Here is a 25170-nt window from a genome sequence, read left to right on the forward strand (position 1 = left end):
TACGATCCACTAAAAATCCCCGTCCCCATGTCATTTTATTTATTTAATATATATTTTTATATATATATATATATATATATATATATATATATATATATATATATATATATAAATAAAATATTCCATTAGAACCAGCAAAACATTGACATAGCAATTAAAAGCTGATTTCAGAATTGAACTGAAGCAGTGTGCAGGCACTGGTTCGGTATCAGTCCCCTGGGACGCCACCCGCTGGTCAGCGCAGAGAATGAAGAAGGCCACCCTGATCGCTCTTACACGTTTCCTCTGTCAAAACCTCAGAGCATCACAACATGCAAACCAAAGTCTTATTTTCTGGGTTTCAAAGATGATTTTGTACTGACTGAAGGAGAACACTGATAAATTCAGCTGTTGAAATGACCCTTGGTGTCAGCGCTTATGAAAACATGTTATAAAAGGTGGTTCAACAACAATACTATGTTCACTGAGAGGGGAAATGAAGCAATATTGCAGTGATTGAAATCAATGAAACAACTGGAGCAATGAGGACAGGGAATATATATATATATATATATATATATATATATATATATATATATATATATATATATATAAAAACTAGTAATAAAAAGTTTCCACCCTACATTAAAATACAAAAAAGCAAAAGAAATACGTAACGATTACATTTGTTCCTGGCGTTCCAACGTTCTTTCGCATATTTATTCATTAAAAATAATTATTAAAAAAGAAAGCGGCAACATGATCAAGTAATTGGTGAAATTTTCCATTTTCTTCCATTTTCAAGAAAAGATACCCAGGATTGGCAGCAGATGCAGTTGACACTAATCAGTCAGCAAAATACACAAATACCCCTGACAATTTTAGCACTGAATCACTGGCCAAAAAACGAGCAGATTTCACAAATCCTCAATGTGATTTTACTGTACTTTTAAGAACAAACTACATCTACCCTTTAGATCAAATCAGGACAATTGGTAATCGCACATGGTGTCCATGTCCAAAGTTTTCTTACACTTTTTCTTCTTTACAAAGAAAAAAAAAGAAAAGAAAAGAAAAAAAACAAACAAACAAAAATGAAACAGCAGAAAGGAGGATCCAGGATTAAAGATGTGACATGACGGCACAGTACTGAAATGCTAAAAACGAGGAGACTGAAGAAGTATCAAGAGGACGTGTCGTTCCTCTTAAAAAAAAAAAACAACTGATTTCAATATTAATGCAAACTGCTAGTCCAGTAGGCAAGAATGAAGTGTTGAGTCCATGGCTGTGGTGACTGCTGTAGAGGTGAACAGGCTCCAGTTAAACAGGTACATGAGTTCAGACGCTCAATGTTAATGCAAAAAAATAAAAATAAGAAAATAAACACTTGAGCGCCGAGGTGTTTGTCACTGTGGCTGTTCTTCATTTTCACGTCTGCTTTCAGTCATGTGTTGGTACAAATGAAAGTCCAAAGGGTAAAATTTCTGTTCCCTAATTTGAGCCCCTGAATCCCCACGAAGTGTTTGTGTGCACATGTGCTATGTACTAGCACAATATCTGATCAGCAAATTATCAGACATCTAACGATGTAGCAGATAGTATTTTGTTTGAGTTCTTATCTACACAGATAAGACCTTATTTTGAAGTCTTGGGAATGGTTGTCTATTTCAATAAGAAATCAAATCCTGGCGAAACACACCTCCATAATCTCCTTGCTCCCGTATTTAAAAGAAAAAAAAAAAAAAAAAAAAAAACATTAAAAATAGGAGCGTTGAAATTCTTGTTCGTTGTGCTCAGAGTTTCACCATCTCTCAGCAGTGTTCTTTAAGATGCTCCAGTGGTCCATAACATCTGTGTGTACATTTATGCAAGTGTGTGTTTGTGTGCGAGTGTGTGTGTGTGTGTGTTTGCACAGGTACGTGTCCATAAGATTAAAAGATTCTGATGCACAGTCATGGTGAGCGTATTCACACACAGACGGTAGATAGGAGAATAAGGCCACATCTGAAAGTACTCTTTAGAATAGAATCTGAAGAAGAAAAGAGAATATTAGTCATTTGTTCACATTCTCTTTCATGGTATATTCATGAACATAATGAACTTCCCTCTCAATATGCCTGTAGTTTGCACTCATTCACTACTTCACAAATCTTATGTCTGTGGGATGTAAAACTTTACCATCTTAGTGGCTTATATATTTCATCCACTTCGTTATTTACCAGATCTGTCCATTACTAGAAAACAAACACTCAACAAGGAGAACCTGAATATCCTCATCATAAATGCAGTACTTACATAAATATTACATATGAGTGTGCCCATCACTGCCTAGACCAGGGTGGCCTCCTCCCAGCATCTGAGGATCTCCCCCAATGCCGGTGACCTTTTCCTCCTCTCTCCTTTTCAGACATGCCGCCTTTGGGTTGAGGTTCCGCTCTGTAGCAGGTTAAAAACAAAAATAAGCAAACAGCAGCCATGGCATTGCAATTCACACTTCAATTTATTCATACACCTCAGCAGCAGACAAGCTGTGGAGATAAGCAGAGGTACAAAGTTGGAGGAAGTTACACAGCAAACACAGTTAATGCAGGCAGCGACTGGTCAAGAACAGAGAAACAGACACTACGTAAAAAAAAGACCAGAATGAGAAATGGCATGGCATGGCAGTGAGGTGGAGAGACAGAAAAGAGGTCAAGAGAAGGGTCAAGCAGAGCAAACAAGCTTCCAATGGCAGCAATGACTTTAGAGCATCATTGTATGGAAGGCATTTCTTCCTAAACCCCATTCTCCACATGAGGCACAGGAGCGAGGGATTATCATGGAGGTGGAGCCCTACCTCGCACCTGCCTCTCGAGGCTTAGGATGACCTGCACGGCTTGCTGTAGGATGATCAGTTTGGTCTGTGCCTTGTCACTCTTCAAGTGCAGCTGGCACATGCGCCCGAGCTCCCGGAAGGCCTCATTGATGTCCCGTACTCGAACTCGCTCGCGAGCGTTGTTGGCCAAGCGGCGCTCACGGTCACGCTGCTCCTTCTCCTCCAGTGTCAAGCACTCCTCTGACACACTGCTGCCAAGGGCAACCGGGCTCTTGTTAATCACCTTGTTAAGCAATCAACTTCCTAACGAATTGATTAGAGCTTAACAAACTCACAAGACACTGCAATGTTTAGGTACGTTAATCCCTAGCACCTACTAAATGAAAGATTCCCTTTTGTGTTATTAGTCATCCTTGACTACCATGTTTGGGGTAAAATCTGACTATGCATCAAAATGATGTGAAATCCTGAAACTGGAGACCGGACGATGGCGGAGCGGAGAGAAAGAGCAGCTTGGATGAACAAGAGGTGGCCACGTGCTTCGGCATCTCCTTCTTCTTGTCACGACAGTCAAAGCATCATGAAGCTCTGACCATGAACTTACACATACTGTACAGGTGAACTTCAAACAATGAATATACGCAATAACTGCTCAACACCTGCAATGTTTCTGAAGTGGATCTGATTTCAGTGCAAAAATTGCCAGTGGAGAATGAGGACCTATTTGTGGGGCTGCCATGGAGCAAAGGGTGATGGTGAGTAAAAAAGAAAGGAAAAAAAAAAAAAAGGAGCAATGCACCTTCTGCCAAGTACTATATAAACAAAACACAGCCGCTGCAAAAGCTACGGACAAAAAAAAGGGAAGAAAAGTGTCTGCATGAGGTCTCATCTTAAACCCATCCCTTTGAACAGAGATGTGTTTATTCATGATGAGATCAAACTCCCTGCTGCGAACTGTAAGATCTGTGAGAAAGAGAGAAGCATGAAGAAAGATAATGGGAAAAGGACAACCTGGCAAAAATGGGGTGGGGAAGGGGAAGCAGTTAGACATGGCAGGTCACAACATGCAAAAAAAAAAAGAAACAAAATAAAAGCTGCAAACAAAAGAGTTACAGGAGAATGTTAATAACTGCATGGAAGCAGAACAGAAAAGAAAAAAGTGAGAACCTGCATGTTGTGAGCTCAGGCCACCTGAACTACCCGAGTATACAATAGAACAGCAAGACTAAGAAACCATAAAACCAGATGTTTTACTGCATTAGCCTAGTAGGAGTGAGGAGTTTAGACACCAAGAGCTCTTCATAGGGTTATTATAAGAGTTCAATGTAAAAGGTTAGTGTGGAAACCACAAAGATGGCCACTTCAACAAAAGACTTGTGGTTTGGATTTAACGATTCACCGACATATACGGTTGCTAACCAAAACTTGAATAGATCCAAACATTGTTTCACAAATGAATCCATTCTGGTATCCAAACGCACACAAAATATATGCACCACTTCCACAAAGACAGGAACTACAGTATGATAACAGTTAGCACATGATAAAAGATAAATTAGCTGTATGAGACACCCAAATATAAAACTGTGGTTAGACTGACGTTAACTTATTCACTGGGCACAGATGTATCTTAGGAGCTTCGTTATCTAGGTCAATGTCAAGCATCACGGCGGCCAACTTTACAGCTGTTTACGCTTACGGATACTAAAAGTTAGACGATGAAAACCAAACCTTTTCACATACATAATGTGAAAAACTCTAGCACAAACATCAGGCCAATCACGTTCTCAATGCAAAGTGTGATTAGACACTACACTTTAGGTCACTTGGCTTTTGGGTGACTTGCTAACTGAAAACAAAACGAAGCAGACATCCCATCCAGGGATTCGTACACACTTCGAGTATCAAATATTCTGCATGCAGCACCTTCCTGCTGCATTAATATACCATGTATGAGCACCGTAGCGGCTGGGAATCTATCGGGAAACCTGCAGAAAACAACAACAAATGTGCTAAACCTGTAAGAAAGAGAATATGCTGACTAAACACAGATACAGACAAGACAGCAGGCGAGTGGGAAAGTGATGAGACTAGCTTGGAAATGAAATGGGAGTGAGTTGAGGGCAAGACAAAACACAGGATTAACTGAAGGGGGGGGGGGGGGACAAAAACGCACAAATACAAACAAATAAACATGTACTACAGAGCACTAGGCCATTCTCATCAGCTACCAGCCCCACCAAGAGAAAGGTAAAGCAGGCTTGTGTATGTCTGTACATTACCATACCAAAGCATTTGTTAACGATGGGCACAAGCAGTTAAATAGTCAAATGTTTATAACAAAGCATCCAGTATGTAAAATATTCTAAGCTACAAATGTAAACTGACAAGGGAAGGAAAAAAAGGGCAGCAAGGTTTCCTCCCAGCGATTACCGAGATTAAACTAAAGTTACCAATACATCTTTGGTGGATACGGAATGTTAAGTGCAATTTTCTGTCTAGAGCTCATTGATTAAATACAAAAACAATCCCACCACAGATTATTAATCATATATTATAAAGACACAATATTTTTACAGATTTGATTAAAATTGCTGCCTAGTCTGTGACTAAAACATTTATTAAAATGATGCTGATAGAAAAGCAAAATATTTCACCAGTACCTCAGTTAACAGTTTAATCATTTTGATAGAACTTTTTGACAATATAACTACTTGACTTGCCCGTCATTAAATATTCTCAGCTGTCTTCTCTTGTTAACCATAAAACAAGCCATCTTAACTCTCTCTAAGCAGGACTGCTAGCCCACCCCACAGCCACATCTCCACTGTGTGAGATCAGGTCTCATTTTTTCGAGGGAGGCGAGGCCCACTGACCTCGTACTTGCTGCTCCAGGCTGAGAATAACATTAACGGCCTGGTGCAGGATCAGCAGTTTGGTCTGCGGTTTCTCATTGTTCAGGTGGAGCTGGCACATGCGTCCAAGCTCCTTGAAGGCTTCGTTGATGTCACGTACACGTAAACGCTCTCGCGCATTATTGGCCACGCGCCGTTCTTTCTCCCGCTCCGCCTTTATCTCCGCTGGCAAGTCCTCGTCGTCCTCGTCGTCAAGACTTTTCAGATTGATGGCAGTAGAAAAGTGGGGACAGAGGGGGGTGGGGGTTAAGGCATAACAAATAGTATTCTAGTTACAGAATTAGGAGCACCTAGGCTGATGCTAATGGGGGTGTGCGAGTGTGCATACTGTTGGCTGTATCTTAATTTTTTGGTTAAATGAATGCAAGCACAGTACGAGTGGCTCCTATATGGAATAAGAAGCTCTCCCTCTCTCTCTCCCTCAACTCGTGTGGACTACACAATCTAATTTTACATATCCACTTGTACTATTCTCACAAATGGAATATTTCTATTATGTTTCTATATGTGAATTTACAGCAGCCCTAACAATAAGACTTCGCTTTTCAATGCACTCACTTAAGCATTTGTGCTGAGCTTGGTGTCTTACTCTAAGGCAGGTGTGTTCTACATACACTACTCAGAGGTTCTATAGAAACTCTTCCCTGCTCTTGCTTGTCATTCTAACAGAAATTCTGAGAAGTAACCTCAGTTGCACCCTTAACAAAAACCCACTTTATAACAATGCTGTGCTGTAGCACGTGTTCTGGGGTCAGGTACCTTGTTCGTGTGCTGTTCATCTTGCCGTCTTTCTTCTCGTCCTCGGACTTATCTGCGATAGAGCAGTTTTCGTCATCCTCTTTCTCCTCCCTCTTTATATCTGTGCTGGAGACGCGACTCAGACTTGCAGACAAACCTTGAGACGCCACAGGAAGCAAAGTGGAGAATGAGACTAAGCCTTAATGTAAATGTCTGCAAAAATCTCTAAATTCTCTTCTAAACATTGTTTAATTTGATGTGAATTCTGAACTTGCTGAAACATTCAGAAGGAGGTATCCTGAAGCAGTGTGTGCGTGTTCACATATAATGTACACTTAACAGGCAGAGCAGCACAAAATGAGATCGTTCATTTCAAAAGATTTTATCAAATTATTATAATGAATTCAACTGGCATGTTTTGTGTGTGTATTTTATTATGTATTTTATTGTGCAAGTATTTTATTGTGCTTACTTGAGAAGCCCTCTGGCTGCGAGTTGGCAGGGGCTTGCGTGGCTGTCGGCTGCCCATGTAATAGAGAACCGGTGGACGTCAGACCAGACGATTCCTCGTGGTGGCTGGGCACCAGGCCGGGCGCTCTGCTGTGCACGGAAAAGCTCTGAGCAAGGGAACTCAGACCGGCAGCTCCTCCAGCAACGCTCAGCAGGGTGTGCATTTCTGCACCCAGTCCCGAACCTACTGCATGGTTCCGTAACACACGCAGGGCTTCACCCAGGCAGTCCTCAGTCTTGTTCTGCTGTGAAATTATACAGACACACCACAGATGCACGTTACAGAAATCTTTGACTAAAATCTCTAAAAGAAAAAAAGGATTCAACACAAGATACACGTAATCTAAGCTCTGCAAACTCATGCATTATTGTTCCAAGAGTACCAGTGCTTGCAGTCCTCCCTCAAAACTGGGTGACTGTGCAGACTGAGTTGATCCTCTGGGCCACTGAGAAGCAGAAACTGGGAGAGGGGTAAAAAAAAAAAAAAAAAAAAAAAAAAAAAAAAAAAAGGATAATTCATATTTGAGTTGTCCATTTTGGGCATCTCTGTAATTACTCAAAGTGTAATACGGTTAAAACATCTGTATTTACTTTGGTAAACCTGTCTGAAATTACAACACTTAACCAGCAGATGGCACCACAGCACTTGTACATCTATTCAGACACAAATAAAGCCTATTTACAAACCTGCCATGCTCGGAGGAGACCCCACCGGGGTAGGTGGAGTGGAGGAGAAGTTGCTCCCATTGTTGTCCGAAGGGTAAATCTAATCAACACAAATGAAAGGGGCACATTCAAAAGATCACACTGGGGCACACAGGAAAGCACTTATTCTACCTTAATCAATGAGCTCAACTGAGATTAGGTAAACAGCCTTTTTGGGGCAATTTTGGATCAAATCTTAGACAGACATGATCTAAGACCAGATCCAAACAGTGTAACTCACTGAAGCAAGGGCTTTTCCAATTTCATCCCCTGAGCTTCCTGGTGCACTATTGCCTATAAGGACAAAGAGGAAAATAGAGCTTAAGCATTTCTCAACTAATGAGAACAAACATGACAGGCGACTGATTGTCAGTGTGTGACTGGAGGAGGACAGGGCTTCTTACCCATGATCCCGTCTGTTCCATTGATAGGAGGAGTGTATGCGGACTGGAAGCCACTGTTCACCTCGCTGCCATGGTGAGGATAAGATGGAGGGGACAGGGGCAAAGGCTGCCTCTTCTGAAAAGAAGAAAGAAAAAGCACGAATGAGCCACTGACTTTCTAAGGCACACTTTATAACCGAGTGACACACAGTAAGCTTAGTCAGGCATTTAACATGGACTTAATTTTAATTAATATGTAAACATTAACAGTTCAACTAATAGTGCAAGGGCCAGTATGTACAATAATTAAGCAAGGCATCCTGCATCAAGAGAAACACAGAAATGTGGAAAGCTCACCAGGCGATCCTGAGGATTGATGGCAGCAAACGGAGCCGACTGGGAAAGGTGGGGTATGGAGGAAAAACCCGACTGAGCCCAGGGGACCTGCAGACCGTCTATTAACACAAGACAATAGTCTGGTCAATTATTTCAAATAACATCAGTAACTATTTGTAAGAAAGCCTAAAATAATCTTAACTTCATAAGATGAGAAATTACCCTGGGCATCTTATGACTAATCTAGTATAGACAGAAGTCTGCCCTAGGTTTTGAGATGCTGAAATTATTTTAAATACCCACTTGTTTTAAACAAACATCAATGAAGAGAGAGACCAGAAGATTTTGCAATCAGTTATTAGAGCCATAGCTAGAATGGAACCGTTTCAATACATGCCTGGACTTGAGGCCTGACTTTAAAACCCTTGTTAGAAAAATTCCAACAAGATGTTTACAGCCCATATAAATAGCCAATGACTGACATCATACTACCATGTTTGTAAAATAGCCAGAATAAACATCAAGTTTAAGAATGTGGAAAAACTAAAATAGTAGCCCTGCCTTTTGCATGCGGGGACCAATATTTGGTTCCAATAACCAAATCTATTCTAATGTAGTTGTGGAATATAAGCATGTCATTAGGAGAACAGCCAATCCTGGGGCAAAAATAGCTCCCTCCACTGGAATGAAACATGTTCAGTCATACACCAGTCATACACCAGTCACAGACCTTTTCTTGTAAAAAAAAAAAATCAGATTCCATATTGTTCCTTTGCAAACCAAGAAATAAAATTCTAGATAATGTTGCATTTATATAGAAAAAAATTCAACTGCATGCTGCCATTATCACATGGTTTTCCTCAAAATATTGAGGCCTACTGAGCACTCAACACACCTTCCATGTAGTAGGTGCCAGGGTAGACGCTGCCGGTCTTTGAAGCTGGGAAACCTGCATTTTCCTGGTTGAAATCATCGCTGGGAGCTGTTGGATAAACCTGTAAACATAAACCAAAATCGGCAAGAGATGAGATCTTTATTACAGACATAGGCATTTGAGAACAAATCCATGTTGGTCTGGATATCGGCACGCTTATGTAATGGGTGTGAGTGAGAGAGTGAGAGAGTGAGAGAGAGAGAGAGTGAGAGAGAGAGAGAGAGAGAGAGCACCTGCCACAAACATTGTGCCATAGTGCAGATCTGTCAGGACAGTGATCTGGGGATCTGTACGTGAATCAGGAAGTATTCACCACAAAATACAGAACACATGCTGTCCCAAGAGAAACATCCCAAATAGCTGCGTGGGCTACCACAGACAAACAAGCACACACCCCTCAAAGAGATCTGAGTGGGAGGAACAGTATGCAGAACGCAGCGTATAGTGTTAAATCACATCTGGCAAACACAAGATCCAAGCCAATCCATACAGATGTGCTAAACCCAGCAACGAAACACAAGGTTACAATTGTTAGATGCAAAAACACCATAAAGTCGTTTATACTTGGCACAGGTAGGGAGCCTGTCTGATTTAACTAGTTCCATGAGTTCCAGGGTTTTGGTGTAAATGAAAAATTCAGGCTCTGAAGACTGACGATCCAGGGCTTTGAGGGGTTACTTGTGTAATTTGATTAAACAGTATGATGTGCAGGGAGATGGGGAAATAGAAAAAGAGAGAGAGAGGGAGAGGTGTGGGGGAGAAAACAGAGTCTGTGTGTGTGTGTGAGTTAGAGAGAGAGAGAGAGAGAGAGAGAGAGAGAGAGAGAGAGCTGAATTCCCAATTACAGAGCCATCTGCCCATTCCTGGAGGCCAGCCAACACCACAGGCAGCTGGGAGAGGGAGGGAGGGAGAGGAATGAGTGCAGAAAGAAAGAGAGCAAGAAGGCAAAAGTGAATGTGGGGAGAAGGGAGGGGGTAGAGGGGGCAGGGAAATGGGCAAAAAAAAAAAAAAAAAAAAGCACTGGAGAAAGATGGGGACAAGAGGAGAAGTAAAAAAATGTTAAGCGGGAGGGAGTAGAAGAGAGGTTAAAAATAAAAATGGGACGAAGTGAGTGAAGAGGATATCACAAAGGAACCCATGCTTTGTGGGTTAAAAGGGCTGTGACTAAATGAGGTGCTGACCGTTCTCAGTACATTCTGACATCTGTTCGTAATTGTTAAAAGCCAGAATCGAACAGAGTTAGTGTTCAGTTAAATGGTGGATTAGCTACACAGGATGCCCTGCCGTCCCCATTCTCCAGAGCAGAACTAAAATCCATGACTTTCAGTCAGTGGTTGGATATAGCAGGCTCTTGTGGGCAGGAGCTGACTTAAAGCTAGGAGAAGGTTACTGTTCACATGAGCAAAATGTTTAGAGATCTATAAGCCTCTTGATAAAATACAAAGGATAAAAGTCTGAGTGACTGCAGTATTACAGCAAGCATGAATTTGATTTGTAGTAGCTACAAATCCGCAACAAGATGTTTCGGTTTTTCTTTTAGTAATTGGTTTCTCTTCGTTTTTGCCTAGTCAGATACAGCAGAATAGTTTGCCTCTTAGATCATGAAACTATAAAACAAACAAAAAACAGCTCGAGATATTTTTGTTTGTTTGTTTTGGGGTCATTAATTTATACACTTATTACAATCTAAATACTATTTTAGAAAACTGAAACTAAATACAATATTTAAAAGAGTCTCTTAACCCTACTGTGCACAGTTAGGGTGTGTGTTTTGAAGAGGTGGAGTGGGCTTATTATTTTGATAAAAAGACATATGCATGAATGCTTAAAAGCAAATTGCATGAGTAAGCACAGCCCTAAAAATAGGAAGAGCTACAGGCTGAGCAGTTTATGCCTACACTCATATTCAGATTTATTTTTGCAAGGTAAAAACGTGTGTTGTCGGATGCATCGCTGTTAATCCAGACCCAGACTCAGTGCTCCAACAGAGTTATGGTTTACTAATGAGGTCACAATCATGTGAAAACCTTAGACGCCCACAGACCACAGACGACTGCACTTACCGAAGTTGGGAGACCAGCTGGTACTTTCCTGATCTTCTTCGGTGGGGTATCTAAATGAAAAGAAAAGGAAAAAACAAATCTAAAGTCACAAATGTTTATGAAACGAAGCAAAGCCTTCAGCACAGTGTTGGTATTCTGCAGTGTTTGTGGTCTTAGCAGGGGGTCTCCAGAGGACCCTATTCTTACTAGCCATCTCACCGAGCACTCCATCTAGAGGCCTCCTACGATTGGCTGGGTAAGATCCATAGAATGGTGATGTGGCTTTTACGCCAGAGGGGGATAAGCCATCGGGACTGGACATGGACATCTCTCCTTGCAGGAACTGGAGAGGACGGACGAGTAAATAAAAATGAGCATCAACGGCCAAGAAAATCAAATGTTTCACACAATTATAGCAAACAAACAAGAATTTCATAAGATGATACCTGTGCGCCAAAGGAATAAGGTGCTCTGTCTGATTTGCCTGCAACACAGAGCACTGGTGTTTTAGTAATGTATGTGATTCCTATAATAATCTATTTATAACACAAATTAACCTTTATTCATATATTCATCTTACTCTTAAGGTGAAAATTGGTTCAATATCCATTGAACACGAGAATTACAAGGATTTCTCCATGATCTTAGACAATCTGATCGGTTTCAGGCGTGAGGCGAGCGACCATGACAAGGAATGACGTAGTGGATGAATTCTTTTCCGTTCTATTTAATAAATACATTTGCAAGACATACTGGGGGCTTCTTGTGGTTTTGTTAAATGCTGCTTTTCTCAAAAGCATACGTTTGCTTTGATAATGGATGTGTGAATGAACATTGAGATTTAACAAAATACTGCATTTAAGGTTGTGTACAATCACACGCTGTATTTATTTCTGCATGAAAAATATATACCGTGTAAAAAAAAAAACAAAAACAGGTTGTCGATATTAATCCCAATGAAACAAATCCTTTGAATACATCAACTATCAAAGCAAGAGCACACTACAGTAGTGCGTTATGAATAGTAAGATGGTACTGGATGAAGGGCCACTCACTCTGTGTTTGGCCAGCCTCCATCTGGCTCGGCTGGGCTGCCAGAGAGTATGAGGTGCACTGTTTACGGCCTCAGCCTGTGCTCCAAAACAACAAACTGGCCCATTATAAATGCTCCGGCGCTAATTACACAGCACCCCTCCTCGCTGCCATTGCTCATGAGAGTCAGCCGTCGCCCCTGTTTAAGTCCCAGTGGAGAGTGCTGCGCTCCAGTGGACTTAACCCCACTCCCGACACTCATCCCCACACCCCCAAACACCCCCAAAAGTGGGCTTTATCTGAGGGAATTCCAGTGAGTACACTTCCTGAGTGTGGATTCCAATAAGAGCTGTGGGTTGTGTGTGGACACCACAGAAAAGGGTCTAATCATAAAGTGTGCTTTAACAAAACCAACAACACAGAGCTGCGGAAATCAGCTCAAAATCCAATTAGCCAGAAACTGTAATCAAAATCCCAGGTTTTTATTAATGCACTCGTTTTAATACGTTATTTCTGTGGAAACAATTCACACAGAGACTTATGTTGGACAAGCTACACAAGTAAAGTCTAATAACAGATACGTTTGATTTAACAAAGAAAAATATCATTGAGGTGAAGCTTTGTTTAAGGAGTCGCCGTCTCCGGCATCATTGCTTTCACACGGTCGGTAGAAAAGACATGCATTTTTTTTTAAATACAGCCTCAAAGACGTTCTGGATATCTCTGACTTGTGGAGTATTGTACGTACGAATAGCATTAGTAGAATTTTGTGCGACAAAGGGCAAAAATATATCAGAGTAGACATACCTCCGATTCCTGAGCTGTACATTGATGAAGGGGACATGCTTTCATGCTCATTGTAGTGGCCCACATTGTCAAATGCCTACATAAACAGACAAAATAAGCATTTAATACCACAAAAAGTGCAAACAATTTCAGTACATGCTGCAAGGACAACAATAAGGACACTTCAGGAGACCATTAACCTGCACTCTATGCAAGACGATGCTCTTTTTTGCATACCATCCAAAGCTGTCCATTAATAAAGAAGCCACATTACTAATTTCTGAATGAAGAAAGAAAAAAAATAAACCACTTTTAAAATTTGCCTGATGATAAGGATATAAACTAGTCAAACAGTAGTCAACTGTGCTGGATGTAAGCTGTCTACTGTGAGTGATCACTTGGTCTTATCTGCCTCTTATCAGATCAGCGTCACTACGCTTCTGATGCTCGCTGGCTGACCAAACAACTGACCTACTAACCCCTCACCTACATGTAAGACATGTCTGAGGATCAAGGAATGTGACTCAACCATTATGTTAGCAGCTGTGGTATGTTTGTATTTATGGAGAGACTAAAGAGATTTGTGTGTTTTTATTTTTTTGTTTGTTTGTTTTTGACTGATCTGATCCCACGTCTGATCCGTGATGTAATCAGTGGTCATGTCTTGAACTTTTGTCTGGTGACCCGAGGATGCAAAACTCAAAGCATCAGCTGTGGGGGAAAAAACTTTAAGGAGACAGGTTATGCAGGTTGCTATTTATCTTGGGTTGCATATGGCCAATTAAAAAAAGGGTTGAAATCGTATTTTACTTAAATTACACTTGTGTAAAGATTTACAGGGTTCAATGACAATGTAAAGTCACTTGTAAAGCTCTAAATCTATGACAATTCTAGGCGCAGTCACTCGTCAGCATTGAGAGCAAACACCTGAAACATCCAGCTCTGTTTGTCCGTTTCTCACACCTAATGAGCTGTAACGTTGACAGACACTGTTTAGCTTGTAAAAGCAGCTCTGTTTCAACATGCTACGTGCTTTAAGTACTCACAGCCACGGAGCTGTTAGTTCTTACCCGTGAACTGAAGGATGGACTGTTCTGCTCTGCTGAGCCCCAGGAGCCTGATCCGCTCCGATCTTCCATACCTGCAACACAAAGGTAAAACCTTATATAAAACCTGATAGAGCTCCTGTCAAGTTTATAAACCCTAACAATGTTGATTGCAGACTGATTAGTGTAGAACATTCTGCTTCCTGGCCCGTTTCAGTGCCGACACAGACATGGTAACAGCTTAGCGAGTCGTTCCAGAAGATTCAGCTATTAATAAAAGCCGTAAAATCGGAAACAAAATAAAAATACCCGCGGCTTGCAGAGCATAGACGCTGAGCGCAATCAGAGTTATTTCTGTGTTGCCTACACCAGCCTAACATAAAGAATGGATTTTGGGTAATCCATCCATTTGAAGCGGATTTATTTAATTTAGGTGCTTTGCCATGCTGAATAAAGGTAGAAGGGGGAAATAATAAAATGCTGATACGCTGCACACTATATGTTACACCTCGAGCTGTTACCTCATTAGTACCTCATGAATGTTAGTTTGTACACCGTTATTTGTCCGTACATGTGCACGCTCCTTATGGAGGCATGCCCAGGCCAGAAAGAGATTAATCATTATGCTGTAGGTACCACAGGGCTTTAGGATATGCTGATATAAACAAATAAGTGACGTGTCATTTGTGCAGGACCGCAAAATAAAAAGCACAATATAGGGCACCTGCTGTGCTGACTCCAATCTATAATCTTTTGTTTTTGATAAGCTGTCATTAACTTAAAATCTATTTCCAACGCACAAAACGGTAGTGGAATTGGGAGAATTTTAGAAATACAGAGCAGAAATTTCCAGAATCCCCCACCTTACACATGGCTCCCTCACTTTAACACTGACAACAATCTCTGGGGAGAAAAGCCTTAATTGTGAGCTCATTTGCATAAGTGTGCATATTAATGAACACCAGACTTATAAATATTCATATTTTTTGTTGTCTAATTAAAAGCAAAGGGAGGGAGAGAGTGGAAGGAATCATGACGGTGTCGGCAGCAGAGCAGAACCGGAGCAAAACGCAAGGCCGGTGCTATTGCCGTGACAACCATAATCTGCCGCCGGCGTTCTGTGGTGACTTGGAGTGGAGAGACGTGGGCTGGTGTCAAAAAATTCAATCAACACACAAATTCACACACCCCTCGTCTTAAATTGGTGCACTCTGAAATGCGGTGCTATACGTCCCCTGTCAATGCGTGCACACATGATCAACGAAGCAAAACCAAAAAAACAGGAAAGAACAATTCAAGTGTGTTAAATGGCGATCTGTTTCTTTACGCCACACTACCTGCCTTTAAACAATGCCCCTGGAAATCTCATTACAGGCCGTTTATTTACCAACGTGTTTCAACAATACACAGACTTCCTGCAAGCGTGGAACATTTCACCAGCGCTGCTTAAAAGAAGGTTTAAAGACGCCGGGGTGCAGGGAGCAAGCTATTTACAGCTATTCATGAAGTGAGAGCAAGCGAGAGAACAAACAAGACAGCTAATACTGTGGAATGTGAGAGGCAACAGGAGGGCGACGATACATGGGGGGTGTTGGAGAGAAACTCTCTAAAATAGCTTTAATCCATATTCATATGAATGCTGAACATTCACTCATATTAACACAGTGGATGATTAATAGGCGACAAGCAGAAAATGTCTGCTGCCCTGATCTTGTGCGCTGTCCACACCGAAAAAATTCTGTCTTTAGGCGAAAAGGCTGGACCCAGAAGTTACGAGCTATTCCCCCAACACCTGAATAAACAAAACTTTGCTCTGAAGGCTCAATAAAAAAAAAAAGCACACTTTTCCACTGCCAGTTAGATCCTAATGGCTGCAGCAAAGCCTGTCAGCATGAACGCAGGGTCACATGAGAGACCTGCACGGTGAAATCATGATTATGTTTTCCTAAACATTCTCAGTTCCTTGTGGACCTGTACACGTGTGTATAGACACGCCTGTTCATCTATCAACTCTTTTTTTTCTTCTCCTTTTACGAGCCGCTGAGTCATTAGCGTCTGGACAGCCGATGTGCTATTCATTGGCTTGAAGTGCTCTCGCACGCTACCTGTTTGTGCAGACACAGTGATTACAGAGGACAATAGAGACGCAAGCTGCCAGTCGTGAAACCTTAGTTCTACACCACTCTCTGCCCTGCAGGCACGATTGAGACAGTGTGTGTGTGTGCGCATGGTACAGCTCAGAGGGTGAGTCAAGACCGACACATCTACACAGCTCATTAGGGAGAAGAAAGAACACAGTAAGTCCGCTAAAAAGAGCGAGCTATAATTACGAGGAAAAATGTTGGAATGGGTCTAGTCACCCCTGAGTCATAGGCTATGAGTATTATGACACACATATATACACACACACACACACACACACACACTACATTTATGAATAATACCGAAACAGATGATGTTTTATCAGCTCACATACATAAAAAAAAAGTCTTACACTTTCGTTTATTATTTATTGTTCATTGCTTCCAAATAGGTTCGTTGGATACTAATATGCTGATTACCTGCTTCTGTCTTTTACTCCCTTGACAAATAGTTCAAGAAAAAAAAAAAAAAAAAAACCACCTAACTTCTGGAAACAAAAAGTTTCTGTCTGATACACGCACTTAATGAGAATGTGCATCATGAGGGTCTGATGCTATAACTAGAATGTTTCCAAATAGCACAGTTTCAGAACCAGGTACAGACAAAGCAGCACAAAATCCATTCAACGCAAAATTAAGATTCTCGAAACACTGGAAAATGTTAGCTAAAGACTTGCTGATATATCGTCAAAAGGCACAACCATCGTATTCTCCCTCAGAAACATAAGAACAGCCATGGCTTTTCAGAGACGTCCCATTCTTTGTATTTTGAAGCCTCAATCGTTTCCTTTAGACTTGAGTCCATGTATTAATTAGGTAACGAGCCTGGCAAACTTGAATAACGTTAAAAACCTTTTAGAATAATAGACTGGAACCCATTATGTATGGATTTATCCTGTATGAATGAAAAAAAATATGTAAACACAAGGTAGCCTAAGTAATCTAAACTCTAGATGAATAAGCACCACGAAACATTATACATAGGTGTGTTTTTTAAAAAAAAAAAAAAAAAAAAAAAAAACATCGTTAAAGAAGGTCATGAAACTATTAGCTTCTTGTACATTTCTACCTTCTGTGGAATTTCAGGTTTATTAATATGTAAATACAACATTTACTAGTAAGCCTTTTAATGTTTGTTTTTTTATTATTAAAATCTGAGCACTGGCATGCTTACATAATATACATGATAGATACAAAACAAAACTACATCTTTACGCTTCTTTTCTCACTCTGAGGCCCATGGTTGCCATAAGGAATGGAAAGTTCTGCTTCATGCAAACCTCAGTGTTCCTTTGTGTCTTTCAGCGGAGTTTTGCAGTTATATTTATATCCCGGTTGTTCTCACTTTCACATACCCTGTAAATGAAACTCTCTGGCTAGCAACACCTCGGGGAATCAGTTCTTCCTCACGCTTGCTTCTCATCACATGACCACAGATGATACATGGCTAACACGGTTGGCACCTTACCTTAGAAAGATGGGACATAAATTTAAGCCATAATTCTGCTTTTCTAAGTGACTGTGAAAACAGTCTGTGTTGATGATTCAGTTTTGGCTCGCTAAAAGTAACAGCATCAGTGAAGGACAGAAGCGAGGCGTGGGACAGTGAAAGCAGTTAAAGGAAACGAACAACCAACACAAATGAAACTGTCCTTCAAGACCTTAGTGTAAAAAAAAATTATGGCAAGAAAATCAGAACAACTCTGACTAAAATCACTCAGTATTTCACACACTGACATTACCGACCTCTGTGAATTGTGCTTCTTCTCAAGGTCGCTTATGAAGTCTATCTTCAGCTGGAGAAAGTCAGTGTGAATGTCTTCAGGCAGCACTAGTGCTTTGGTGGGTGTTAAAGCTTGTGAAAGACTGTAACCTTCGCATGTGTTGAAAATGTGTAAACCAATCCAGACCATCTTATCCGAAATGTGCGTGACCCACTAGAACATTCTTCTAATGCTCACCTAAAGCAATGTATATGTGTATGCATAAAAGTGTCTGATGCATGTAGCTAGTGATGCATGTAGCTAGTGATGCATGTGTGTGTTTAGAAATGTACACAGGGTCGCATTTCTGTATATGCAGAGGAGCATGTTTGTGTCTTTGTGCCTGTGTACACAAGTGTGTGTGCAGGTATAAGCGTGCATGTGTGTAAGCCAATGGCCATGTGTGTGGTGCAATTCTGTGCGTGTGTTTGGGTGAATATACAGATGACCAAGTACGTGTGTGTACCTTCCACTCTCTCAAGAACCAATCCTGACACTCAAGAGCCTTCGCCAATTGTTTTTGCCTTTGTCTAATTCAACGTTTCCACCCTGCTCACAGAGGCGTGCATCCGCTGCATGTTTGAGTGTGCAGAAATCTGTTGATGCGCCGGCAGCGTACAAACATACACGAGTTGAACCGGAAGCACTCGCGCCCCTGTCTTACTCATCAACAATTCCCGAAGACCGCTTTTGTCCTCCAACCTGTAAGTGCTGCGTTTCGCAATTCAGAAACGAAAGGCTTGGACAATGCAAGTAACCGTCACCTTTTATAGTGCCTAAATTTAACAGGAGCGACTTTTCGCCCGGATCTTATTTCAAACAGGGACCTGTAAGTTGATATCGGTCTTTGTACAAGAATCTCAAAGATCTCATCTCCAGTGAACCACTCTGTTATATTGCACACTACAGGTGATTAGTTACTAAAAGGCGGACGCTCCTCTTGCCTGAACACCACAAAGTAATTAACAGAGGCATTAAAGATTCACCCTGGAGAGAAAGTGTGTTAAAGGAGGTCGTAGAGACTGCTGAGAGAGAGAGAGAGAGAGAAAGAGAGAGAGAGAGAGTGTGTGTGTGTGTGTGTACACTGGGGCAATGAGTGATGGGAAACATTTGGCGTGTATATTTATTCGAACTGTTTTGTTGTTGTCGTCTGAGAGAGAGGATGTTGTCAGTTCTTGTAACAACCCCATGTTGTTTCAAATAATAAGTAAAAAATAGAGTGGAAAGAGATGGACAAAAGCATGCACTACTACAGCAGGGTCAAAAAGTCTGTGCTGTGAAATGATACAAAATCGTAAATCCTGCTTATACGAACATGGCAAACCCTTGTTTATCAAGTCGATGCTAACATTTTCACCAACATTCAGACATTTTAACAGCAGATGACCCCGTTTTAGAGCCTACCATAGAGCTGTATCTATGTACAATGCTAAGAGTATAGATGCCAACTTTCTGAGCAAAAATATTTTATAGTAAAACAATCATCAAAATGCTGTATAAGAAGACATGGATGGCACATGTGTTTAAAAAAAAAAAAAAGCGTGAGTAAGAAGCATCAATGAATTAAAATGTTGTGGCCTACCTGGACCTGAAAACTGACCGCCTGTTTGAGCGTTGGGTCTGTTTTTCCCGTTCATCCCCGGAAGAGGAAACATCTACAGGAGAGAGCAAAGAGAAACACGTTTATACACCATGAGAAAAACAAATCATAAAAAGTATTCAATGGTGACAAGTTGTGCTGGAAATCTGCACTTACAGCACTAAAATCCAGAAGGTCACTGAGCTCCTTGTCAGTTCCTGCAGTACTCATTCTGATTCCAGTATCACTCATTCTTTTTCAGTACACACACACAGGCCTGTGGGAGGGAAGGCAGAACAATGAGCTTTCAAAAAACATGTCCTAATCTCTGCTCAACGTTAAACATATGGTCTCCTGATGATGGACATTAAGACACACTGATTCCAACGCACTTATAACCTTTCTAGACACATCAATTATGGAAAAAGTTCGAGTCGTCGACGAACCATTAGCAACAAAGTAGACAAGAGAGAACACAGTACCGTAATTTGGTTGTCAAGAAATTTGATCAAAATGGCTGAAAAGTAGCAGATAATGCAATAAAAACATATGTGACCTGTTTATCCCAAACCTACTGAATTTACTTATACACTGGTCAACCTGGGGAACTGACTGTGCTCATAACCTGTCCATGCAAATTATATCACCCAAACGACTAACATTATTCTTACATTTCATTTCCTTCATTCTGCAACAAGGTTTATTATTATAATTATACATTACTGCTCAGAGTTGTCAGGTTTTGACTGGGTTTTCCGACACTGCACTTTGATATTTAATGAACATAAACATGCTATCAAAAGTAATCAGCTCATGTGTCTTGGTGGAGAACTGGTCAAAAAATCTGGTACCACGTCATTTTATAAACATGTAGTGATGCTTTCAGAAGGTTTTTTTTTTTTAAGCTTGTCTAAACATAATTAATGCCTAAAACAGACAATCACAGATGATCACAAATGTCAGAACAGACAGGAGAAGCAGCTTGCTATTTGATCATGAGGAATCGTGTATGTGTGACATTTCACTGGGAGATCATTTTGGTAGTTGTTTGGCTTGAATTGATTTCCCTTTAACAAACTACCCATAGGTTGTTCAAAGCAGTCCTTCTTAATAATCAGGACGAGCAAAAAAAAATATTCAACCCATGTCAAAATTCACAGTTTCTGGCCACAGTGAACCGGTTGTCAGAGGGTAAATCCACCAAATTTCAATAGAAATTAAAAACACCAGGTAGGAAAGTTCCACTATTTCATGAAGTAGAACATAAAAAAAGAAAGAAAGAAAGAAAAAGTACACAAACTAAGCCTGTTGGACAAAGAGGAAGACTAAAGACTTTACTAAAGAATTTATATAATAAAATACCAGTTCATTTTCTGAGCAGAACAGAAACCAGACGCAAACCGACAACCCGGGCAAATATACATGCCACCAATAAAATGAGCAACAAAATGAATCATCGACTATAATAAAAACTAGGGTTTTCACAAACCTGAACGCTGCATCATAAAAATCCAGACACCCCAAGTCAAGCAGAGAAGCCTGTAGGTCTGAATATTAACATATGTAATACGAGTTAAAGAAAAACACACTTAGCAGATGCAAAGTGGTCAAGGATGATTGAACAAGGATGATTTAGCACAGCACAGTAGTGAGGTGATCAGAGAGCGCTTCTCTTCCACATCACAGAAAAGCTTCAAACTGGGCTTTCCCACAATGCACCACATCACAGCAGGCAGCTCTTGGTTAACCAGACAGACTGACCAGAAGCAGGTCTCCGGTCCAAAAGCCTAGAACAACCGACCACACCTGAGCAAGACGCAACTCGAATATCAGGCCTGTGCTTAACACAGAGTCGTGATATTCAGTGATACAACTGAAACAGTCTGACACAAAATGAAAATCTTGAGCGAATTAACTACTCTTTTTCTCTAAAAGTATTTTGAGTAAATATGCAGTCTACAGGATTAAAAAAAAAAAAACAAGCTGAAATGTTTAAAATGACGTAATATTTCAGCGGCTAAAAACCATAACCTTTTTACCAACCTAAAAACATTCTCATACTGTACGTGTCCATCGCTCCAAATCTAATGCATGGCCACAGATTTGTACAAAGCCTCAATAACCCAAACTATAAACTTGAACCTGTTCCAAACATTGTGTCCTGTTCCAATAAAGCAGCTGTTAAAGCGTTAAAGGCTGCAAAATAGAGGCCACGAGAGACTTTAATCTGCTCTCTGACTAACTCACGGAGACGCTTCAGCCATCATCCCTCGCTAAACACGGATTAAAAACGCAGCTGAATCTCACCGGATGTACATCTTATGTGCCGTCATCGCTCTGGAAAAAAAATAAAGGGACAGGAAACAGTGACCAAGTCTCTTTCCTTGGATGAATGCATACAAGCAAACAAACCGGGTATCCATCTAATCTACTGTTCTATCAAGTCTGACCAAAACAATTCACACTTGTGATGATGGAGATGATAATCTGCTCTACCACATGCACCATAAAAAAACAATTAGAGCATGATGAATATAGCACTGGCTAAACTGCCACTGATCCAGCATAATTGTTTAATAGATTTTTCTTCTCCATCAAACCACTGTTAGATAGGACAGAATAGTTAAACCACAAAAATCTCAAAATTTTAAAGTGCAAGTTTAAAATTTAACATTAGGATAATGGTATCAAGTAGGGTATTTCCTGCTTTTCATATTTACATACACCAGCTTTACAGGATTCTACTGCTCAAATCATTTAAACAACCCAAAGTCTCTACAGTCCAACAAACATTTTACAACAACGTTGTTCTGATACAGTTTGAGTTCAAACTGTGTATATTGTACTGTACATAAATCAACTGACAGCCTGAATGTCATTTTAGTTATGGGAGAGAGTAGAAAAAAGGATGTGGAACGCTGACTTCGTCTCATTCCTGACAGATATATAAACAAATGTGTCTTCATATGTAAGAGACAAAGAACCGAAGAAAACAACTCCGGTTTAAACTGTGTGCCGATAGGGTACAGAAGAATCTCCATCACATACAGCGTTATAAATTACCTTGTCAGCTAAACGGTCACTGATCAAGGCAAGATGACTCAATAGACTTTCTTCTACTGACTATTCTTCCAAAATTTATTCAGACCATGACAAATCTCATGTCAAATAATGAGGACTTAAAATTAACACAATGTCTTGACCGAGTCTGACTCAAACTTCTAACAAAGCTCTAACAAAATAATGGTACGTCACTTCCAAACAGAGCTCCTTGTATCATGATGCCATGACAGTGATACTGCTATACATCACGAAATGCTTTGTTAAGATCACATATCATCAGTGCTTTTTAACTCCGACTGACTCATATCAAGCTCAGAGGATTTTGTGTTTGTATCTATATCACAAATTCATACGGAGCAAACCAACTAATATGGATAGATCCAACAGATACATGGACCTGATAAGAGGCTGAAATAACAAGAATTATTCACACCATACAGCTTTCCCCAAACACACACACACTCATTCACACACACTCATTGTTACTTTGAAATGGACATCCTTTTCTTTAATAAAATGAAAAATTCTCTCGTGCAACACAACGAGAAAGAAAACCTAAACTTACTGACATGTACGGTTATACTTTATTGTAGTTTTAGGATAACCATTTGCATTTTTATTTTGTCTGGATTATCACTTGTTTAAATTTCAGGGCAAACTTTTACAGCCACGTGCAGTGCTGACCTGTCAATCAAACTCTACAGCCGCTAGACACTCACTACACACTTTAAACTTCCCACCCGTTTTAGTGAAGTAAAGATTAAAATCACCTGCTGACAGATACCGAAACCCAGAAAAAGGGTTTCTACAGTGCCATAATGTTGATAAACACACGACCTCGGTGAACAAACCGAGAAAGCGGTAGAGAAGGTAAAAGAAAAGAGGGATAGTGTTTCTTCATCCTCACAGAAAAGTGACCCCGAAAGTCGCCATGACGACACTGTGTTTCACACCCATTTCCAGCTCCTCGGGTACTATTTCTCCTCTTTTTCAAGCCTTCTACGGACACGAATAAATCCTAATCGATCTGAGGTGGGAACTCGTTATCTGTTCGCCCCGTCGAAGAGGAATCGATTTTTTGCGGGACGATAAAATACGGCAGATTTAACGGGAAAGGGGTTCGCGGGGAATCAGTGAGGGGGGGAGAAACGGGCCTCAAACTCCGCACGACACAAAGGAAGGAGGCGAAAAGTTTCTAAAGCGCTTCCAGAAAATTATAATGTGCTCCTATCTACAAAGAAAACAAACTGGAAACTGTCGCGTTGGGTTACACGAGCTCTTTAAAAGCCGTGAACACGGGAGCGGAAAGTTATTTCCGTTTAAAATCGGAATAAACAAAGTGGGCTATTGAACGCTGCATTTACTGTTAAAATACTGTTATGTCGCGTGCGCGAGACCCCGCATCTTGCTTTCCAAGCCAGTGCGCGTTCAATAGCCTGGAAAAGTAATGTTAACTCTAATACAAATTAGAACATTGACTTATTTATTAAAAAAAAAAAAAAAAAAAAATCACACCCTCAAAAAGTCAGCTGTATTTTGGTGATCTACAAAAATAAAAAAAATAATTAATAAATAAGTATTAAAAAAAATAAAAAAAATAATCTACGACACGTCCTTAAAACCAGATACGATACCGCAGGTTAAACAACAGATATGTAAATATCATGAAATATAACTTTTACACTTGACGTTGGGGAACAAAGAAGTTTCCTACGGACATGCACGCACACACACACGCACGCACGCACGCGCACATACACACAGGAGCTCATAAGTGAAGCAGACAAAAAAAAAACTTGGGACCCGCTTTATCAAAAAAAAAGTTGCTATGCTAGTTAGTTAGCTATAAAACTCTTCGAAATAAAGTTAAAGACACGCGAAGCAAGGCATAAACATACAGGGGGAATGTTTGTAAATATTTACCTTTTGTCGTCTCAAGTGTTCGGCATCCAAACGGAGTGCTTTCGGGAGGGAGAGAGAGGGAGAGAGGGAGAGAGAGAAAGAGAGAGAGAGAGAAAACAAAGTTGGGGGACAAAATCCCCCTTCCCGTGTTTCAGGCGCCGCAAATCGCCAAAATAACTGAATTGTACCCTCCCAGATGTTGAATCCGAGCTACTCTGAGTTGAAACGTTTAGCCTGCTCAAGCACTGACTCTCCAAGTTGTAGATTACGGGTTTCTTATGGTCGCTGCAGTGCTAACCGTCTCATCTTCCTAGTAGACATTTTAGCCTCCTCCACATTGTCATCCAACACTGTATCCCTCCGCGGAAAACGAGGACGTTAAAAAGCGGTGTCCGATTTCAAACGCCCAAAAACGAGCACCAATACGAATCACTTCGAAATAACTCGCAACGACACTAATTATCGAGGTATAACGATAAAAACTAATCGCATATCTGAGAA

The 25170-nt window shown here is 40.6% G+C and overlaps 1 protein-coding gene across 3 annotated transcripts; it reads right to left on the reverse strand.

Moving 5' to 3' along the window:
- Positions 1–360: 360 nt before the first annotated feature.
- On the reverse strand, positions 361–25170 carry tcf3a (transcription factor 3a). 3 transcript variants are annotated; one of them, XM_060869663.1, is made up of 19 exons: positions 24691–25170; positions 19882–19981; positions 19708–19780; positions 14246–14316; positions 13197–13272; positions 11804–11841; positions 11565–11700; positions 11379–11428; positions 9277–9376; positions 8403–8500; positions 8067–8181; positions 7904–7956; positions 7645–7723; positions 7341–7417; positions 6920–7202; positions 6469–6604; positions 2816–3045; positions 2275–2415; positions 361–2008 (listed from the first exon to the last, which is right to left on the reverse strand). In XM_060869663.1, the coding sequence occupies exons 2-18, from the start codon at positions 19954–19956 to the stop codon at positions 2282–2284; spliced, it is 1824 nt and encodes a 607-aa protein (XP_060725646.1). In that variant the 5' UTR covers positions 19957–19981; positions 24691–25170; the 3' UTR covers positions 361–2008; positions 2275–2281. The 3 variants fall into 3 exon arrangements, with proteins under 3 accessions (XP_060725646.1, XP_060725637.1, XP_060725655.1); XM_060869654.1 differs by lacking the exon at positions 2816–3045 and adding an exon at positions 5671–5906 and having other exon boundaries at positions 24691–25159; XM_060869672.1 differs by lacking the exon at positions 2816–3045 and adding an exon at positions 5671–5906 and having other exon boundaries at positions 11577–11700; positions 24691–25157.

Source organism: Tachysurus vachellii, chromosome 1, assembly GCF_030014155.1.
Source record: "Tachysurus vachellii isolate PV-2020 chromosome 1, HZAU_Pvac_v1, whole genome shotgun sequence".
Taxonomy (NCBI): Eukaryota; Metazoa; Chordata; class Actinopteri; order Siluriformes; family Bagridae; genus Tachysurus; species Tachysurus vachellii.

Bases quoted from the DNA above. Each gene is read 5' to 3' on its own strand.
- tcf3a (XM_060869654.1), bottom strand. From the start codon at position 19,956: ATGAGTGATACTGGAATCAGAATGAGTACTGCAGGAACTGACAAGGAG. The intron at 9,377-11,378 runs GTAAGTGCAGTC...TTATGTTTACAG, and splicing joins CAGCTGGTCTCCCAACTTCG to GTTTATCCAACAGCTCCCAG. The intron at 8,182-8,402 runs GTGAGCTTTCCA...TCTTCTTTTCAG, and splicing joins TCAATCCTCAGGATCGCCTG to AAGAGGCAGCCTTTGCCCCT.